The 7104-nt window shown below is 36.1% G+C and overlaps 1 protein-coding gene across 1 annotated transcript; it reads right to left on the bottom strand.

The window, feature by feature from the left end:
- Positions 1 to 4583: 4583 nt before the first annotated feature.
- On the bottom strand, positions 4584 to 5531 carry LOC118850527 (olfactory receptor 6C2-like). The gene has a single exon (XM_036759986.1). The coding sequence runs from the start codon at positions 5529 to 5531 to the stop codon at positions 4584 to 4586; it is 948 nt and encodes a 315-aa protein (XP_036615881.1).
- Positions 5532 to 7104: the final 1573 nt, after the last annotated feature.

Below are 7104 nucleotides of genomic sequence, written 5' to 3'. Positions count from 1 at the left end.
TCCAGATTTCCTAGGTTGCTAAGACATCTCTGGCTTTCTTTAATTTTTAATTAAAATATAGAATTTTGGAAATCATCTGAAGTTGGATTACCTGCACAAGATGCAGGAATTTTCATTCCATGAAGTAGTGGCCACTACTCGACACAGCCGTTTCTCAGAATCACTAGTTGTTAGCTTGTGTTTAAGAAAGGAAATAGAAGACAAACAAAAGGAAAGAAAGCAATTGCCAGTGAATCATTTTTTAAAGACATACACATGCTCCCTTTTACATGTGTTGCTGATGGGGAAGAGAGAAGTAATCACCTTATTCCACCTTGTTCAAGGAAGAGAAGACCCAGAGAAGGACCCAAAGGAGATTGGAACCATTCCCATACTTCCTATTATACACTATGCAGGAGGAGGCTCCTCCACCAAAGTCCATTTCCCATAATCTTCAGGCACAAGCAATCTCCAACATGGCCTCCAATCACTGGAAAGAAGCAGGAAGTACCCTGTCATTCCATAAAAGTGCATACTCTTGGTCATTTGTGCACATACCAACTCTGACCAAGGTATGAACCTGTTGTTTCAAGAAGAGAGTTGGGAGAATACAACTGATTTATGGCCCCAAGAAAAATCCTCTCCCCTGAATGAAATATTTACTTGCCCAGAAAATCAAAATAGGGTGCCTTGGGCATGTTGACTAATTCCCAAATTCTTGCTAGTTCTCTGGAGATCTAAGGAGTCTTAAGTATTGTAATTTTTAAAATATATATTTTATTATTCACTGAACAAACAAGAAACATCAACTTTTCAACACACAAAGAGCAGAAAAGAGGATCTTATAGAAACTGTGTTTCTGCTATGCACAGTTTGTTAGAGCTTTTTAATGTATATTCAATATAATCCAACAACCGAGAATGGTGGTATACACCTGTATCCTCTGATCTTTCAAAGGCTGAAGTTGATGGGTCATTTGAGTTCAAAAGTTCTGAGCTGTAGTAGGGTGAATGCCAGTTTGGTATCTGTACTAAGTACAGCAATATGGTAGGCCTTTGAGGTAACAGGCTGCTTAAAGAGAAGCAAATATGACCAGCTCAGAAATAGAGCAGGTCAAGCTTTCAGTGCCAATCAGCAGTGTGGGCAAGTGCATCAGTGGCTGCTGTACTTCCAGCTTAAGCAAGATAGAACCAATTAAATAAAAAAATTTTTAAAAATACATAACATTAACAAAATTACCGTTTGTTTCTATTCCTTTTTAAATTTGCTTCTGCTCTCTACTTTGCAGTTTTGTTTAATATTTTACTGAAATTCTTGTTTTTTCAATTTTTTTTTGTTGTTGGGATTGTGATAATAGACAACCAACTCTGCAGCTCCCTCAAAGAGAAGTGTTGTCTCCCAAAACAAATTAGTCAAACAAAACAATACAACATTTGGTAGCACTGGAATATATGTGTGTATATATATATATATATATATATATATATATATATATATATATATATATATATATATATATATGTCTCACTCTGTACCTGTAGTCCATTGTCACCTCCCTCACAAGAGGTGAGAAGTATGCTTCCGCATCAGTCTTCTGAAATCATGTTTGAACATGGCATTAATCAGAATTCTTATGTCATTCAGAGTTGTTTTCCATAGCATTGCTATATTCTTGTACAAATTCTTCTGGTTCTATTTACTTCATCTGCATTAGGGCATACAATTCTTCCAAGGTTTCTTTGAAACCATCATAGTAATATTTTCTTATGGCACAGTAATATTCCATTATATTCACATACCACAATATGTGTGGCAATTCTCCAATTGCTATATATCCATTTGGCTACCAGTTCTTTGACATAACAAAAAGTTCTAATATAAATAATTGTATAAATATTGGTTCTTTCCCTCTGCCCTTGAACACTTCGGGGTATAGATGTTGGTGTCACTGGACCTAAGGTGATGTACTATTTTGTGATTTGTGGGGTATAGCTTCCAATTGCTTTAAGGAAAGATTGGGCCACTTTTTTCCTCTATCAATAACACATTAGTGTGCCAATCCTCAATTCTATATCTACTTTTACAGTTGCTATTTTCCTCATGTCAGCTTTAGTAATCTGATGGGTATGAGGCAGCATATGAGAACTGTTGTAATTTGCCTTTCTCTTATTAGCAGTGATTTTTAGAGCATTTTATATGGCTGTGGATCTCTTGTATTTCTTCTTTTGAAAAATATCTCTGAGACAAAGCTTAGATAAAGTTCATATCTAGGGCTTCCTCAAAGTGTAAGTAATTAGGTACTTCAAGAAAAGATCTTCAGTGTACATATAAGAATCAAGTATAGGACTGCTACTATTTCCTTCGTTATTGAAAATGTTTATGCTACAAACCTCATAGACACACAATAAGTATAAAAAAGCATATAAGACATATGAAAAGCCCATTATGTTCTATATATTCCCCACAGAAGATAAAGACAACTTTATGCTACCGCAGAACTGATATTTCACTTTCACCTCTTACCTTCACTGTCTAAGCAATTCTCAAGGTCCAAATATCTAATGGCTCTTCACATTTCTCTCTGCTACTAGATGGGACTGGCTATGATCATGTTCTCTGAGAAGTATATCATTATCAAATCTTCTTGTGCCAGATTTTCTATGGAAGTATTTACCTAAATGATTACATCAGGTAATTTCTTTCAAGATTGGTGCTCAGAGAAGGAAAGAGAAAGTAGAGGAAGCAGTCATTGATTTAAAAATAGCCTAGGTAAACAAATGATCCCACTGACATGTGCCGATTGAGGAAAGGTAGAGAAGGATAAGGAAAAGAATGAGAAATCCCATCCCCACTATTTGGAATTCCAACGAAGAGAAAGGATTCTGAATAGTCACAAAAGCAAAGCAATCAGAAGAAAGAGTGTGTTTCAACAATTCCTTCTACAGTTGACTACACAAAGTAAGTGTTCCACAAAAGTCCATTCTAGGTAAATCTCATTTGTCAATCACCTTCAATACAACTAAAACCACTACCCCAATATGCTTGGTCATAGGGCCTCATCATGAATTGTTGAAATGTTTCAGCAAAGTATATATTTCTCAGTACTGAGCCATAGTTTATGTTCACCTACATGGAAGTTGACCCTTTGTGATGAAGGTCTATATCCTGTGCTCTCAAGGAGTAGAACCAAGGAGATTCCCAAGATTATGAACTTCCCTCATCAACCCTCCATTACACAAAGTAGTCAGAATGCTAAATCAGAAAGTAACTATAAATAGCTACATCAGAAAATAACTATGAATTATACCTGAATTTTAGCAATATATTGACAAAATGTCACATACCATCATGTAAAAGGCAGAATAATGTGGACTAGATGTAGAGTATGGTGCATTTAGTAGTTAGATCCAAATAGTGATTAATGAATTGGCATACTTCTGGAGAGGAAAGTGCTGGTGGCAAGTCCCAGGAATCTTACCATGAATCTGTTCTGTTCCATACTTCTACAGCTGACTTGAAGGAAAGCACAAATAATATCTTTACTAAAGTTTTAGCTGACAAAAACTAATATGTTGGGATGATAGATTACAAAAAAAAATGAAAATGTTAATCTAAGATACATTGATGATGGTTAACCTCACCCCGCCCCCCCCCCCCACACACACATACGCACCGATGGTGCAGATCACAATCCATCCATTTATTGTTGTACTGAGTAGCTTTTGTTCATAGCCTCAAATGAATATTTCACATGGTATCCACTCAATGTACTGGGAACCTTCCTTTGATCCTCTTGGTATTTCTTGGATATCAGTGAGGCATATAGGCTGTCTGTTCTTTCCTTGCTCTATCTCCATGACAGGGATAGTCATAGATTTAGAGCTGGAGGCTCTTAAGTTGGAGTCTTCCATTAACTACTCTGTCCTCATTCCCATTAAACAAAACTTTCTGAAAACAAGAGTGAAATTCTGTAAATGTATAATCCTGCTTGAATTGTTTCTAAGATTTCAAACAAAAGGTTTGGGTATAATTTTCTTAAATGTAGTGACATCAAAGTGTTAATCTTAATTTATTTATTACTATATTTTTATAAAAAACAAAAGAGGAAAAGGTAAAACTTTGGGTTTTATTGAGCAGGGTAACACAGATGGTGGACATTTTTGGAGATCCTCATACCTCACTGTCATCCAGTGATATTACAAGACTGAGACCCAGAAATAGCAGTATCTTGAACATGATAAATAATTTCTGCTCATTTGGATCTTTAAGCCTAAGAAAAATAGTGAGATGCAAAAACAGTTTTAACTCATGTTATCCACTTTTTCTTTTTCTTTTTTTTGCAATGGAGTTGAAGTCATGTGGTTTTATGCTTGCATTTATTTCCTGGACATTCATTCTCTGGTCAACCTAATGATAAAAGTCACAGTTGAGGTTGGATGAAAGAATGAGAAAGGAATATTTTGATTAGTTCAGGTGGAGGGGAGGAGATTAGGAAGGCAAGAGATAGATGTCTGAGATGATAAGTCTCCCAGATAACATGCAGTAGATTCCATAGGTTAGGTATCATTTATCTTTTGCAAGTACATCTCTGGATCTATGCAGTCTTACTTCTTGAAGAGAAGGGCAATCTTTTTGAAAGAGTCTTTAAAGACTTGAACCACTTGTTTGTTCCTCAAGGTATAAATGAAGGGGTTCATCACTGGAGCAACTGAGGTCGTGAGCACTGATACCACCTTATTTACAGCCACCCCTTCCTTTGCAGAGGGTTTGATATAGATGAAGATACAGCTGCCATAGGTGATGGAGACAACAATCATGTGGGAGGAACAAGTGGAAAAGGCCTTTTTCCTTTGCTGGGCAGAGGGGAATCTCAAGATTGTTCTGACAATATATATGTACGATAAAATCACACATACTAATGTGATCATGAGCGTCAACACAGCAAAGACTAAAACAATTCGTTCTAATAATTGTGTGTCTGAGCATGTGATCTGTAGGATGGGAGATGCATCACAGCCAAAATGATCAATGACATTTGAGTCACAGAATTCCAGCTGAAAGCCCAAACTAAGTGGAGGGAGGATTAACATCAACCCAGCCAACCAACAGCAAACAACAAGCTGAATACAGAGTCTATTATTCATGATAGTGGTGTAATGCAGTGGCTTGCAGATGGCCACATAGCGGTCATAGGACATGGCAGTGAGAAGAAAAAATTCTGCTGCCCCAAGGAGGATGACAAAAAATAACTGGGTGGCACAAGCATTGTAAGTAACAGTATTGTCCCCAGTTGACATGCTATAGAGGAATCTGGGGATACAGACAGTTGTGAATGAGACTTCCAAGAAGGAGAAATTCCGGAGGAAAAAATACATGGGAGTTTTAAGATGAGGATCCACCAACGTGAGAGTGATGATGGTTAGGTTTCCAATTATACTCAAAAGGTAGGTGAGAAATAGAAAGATAAAAAGAAGAACCTGAAGGTGTGGATCATCTGTCAGTCCCCGCAGAATGAATAATGTTATCCCAGAGTGGTTTCTCATTCCTGACATCAGACTTCTGTCATATCTGCATGTAAACATAAGATAGAGATTGGACCAGAGGAATAAGGTTACAAAACAAGTTAGCAAGCCAGAGTGGAGTGGGGAAATAAAAGCCACACAAGCCACATCCCCTGTGTTTATCTTTTCATAGACTTGAAAGGAAAGAATCCTAAGATAATATTGATCCTTAGGCTTTTCATTAAAAATTCTTGAGTATGCATGTATTCCATATATGTATATGTATATCTCTGCATATATGAAAATGTGTATATGCATATACAGGTCCATATATATATAATGCATCCACACATAAAATTTCAATATATACATGAATATATATATATATATATACACATATAATGTATACATCCACATATAAGTGTGCCTATAAATATAGATATAGTTGTTCAAAAATCTTATTGCAGTTTTAAGCTCTTAAGGTTTATTTAATCTATTAAAGCTAAAAGCTTAGAAACTAAAATTTTAAGCTATTAACGCTTAAAACTTCAATAAGATTTTAGAAAACTCTAATATAATCTCATATGCTGTACATAAATACATAATATACATTTTAATTGTATCCATGTAAGACCAGAATTTCTAAGACCATATACATATTTGTTTGTATATACATGGTATTACTGAAAAAAATGCAAGGTAAAACCTAGATGAACAAAGCTTTTATGGATATGGCTCCTTCATAGGATGTCATCTGATCAATCCTATGAAGCAGGCTTACCAATGTTGGCAGTTTATAGGACAAAAATCACACTAGAACTACTGTGCTGTATCAGAGCTGAGGTTTACAGATATTATGACACTTTCAGATGTGTTATAAAGCTACAAGTAATTACCCTTCCCCTAAATAAGGGGTTCTTAACCCTACTTGTGTCATTTACCCCTTTGGCAATGCTAAGAAAGAAATGAATCCTTTCTGAGAATCATGTTTTTGAAAACAAACCTTGTGTGTGTGTGTGTGTGTGTGTGCATGTGAGTGCACAGATGTGATGACAAAGAAAACCAATTGTATTCAAATAGTTAGTAAAATACTTTAAAAACTAGTTCAAGATCCCCTTGAAGTCCCAAGTTAAAAGTTACTGTCCTAAAGCATCATCTATTTCCCTAAAGAGGCTGACAGATGCTGCTGAAGTTCCATGGGCTGGGGAGCCTGGGGTTTATCCTCACTGATTTCTAGGATTAGAATTCTATCTTGCTTGCACCAGGCTGCCTGTGGGCAGGTCTCCTTCCTTTAGATATTCCCCACCCCATCTCCTAATTGCCTTCCCCTATCTGTCTTACTCTGAACCTAACATTTCCCAAACTATTTTGACCACAGAATGTTTGGAATTTGAGATACATTGACAAATTGCATAAATAATAGTGGGGAAGATAATACATTTCTACAGGAGAAAAAGAGGGTTAGGAACATTTTGCAGCAACTCAAAGGAAGAAACTTTCATGCCAAAAAAAGGCATGCACATAGCACAAAGTATATACATACAAACGTTTAATGCTAATAAAATTTTATATTTGGTATTTGAAAGCAACTTTTGTTAAGTAGTATATATTGGATAGAGTGTTA

Source organism: Trichosurus vulpecula, chromosome 5 (genome assembly GCF_011100635.1).
Source record: "Trichosurus vulpecula isolate mTriVul1 chromosome 5, mTriVul1.pri, whole genome shotgun sequence".
Lineage (NCBI taxonomy): Eukaryota > Metazoa > Chordata > Mammalia > Diprotodontia > Phalangeridae > Trichosurus > Trichosurus vulpecula.
Note: the sequence above shows the minus strand (reverse complement) of the source record. Positions and strands in the feature narration are given on the sequence as shown.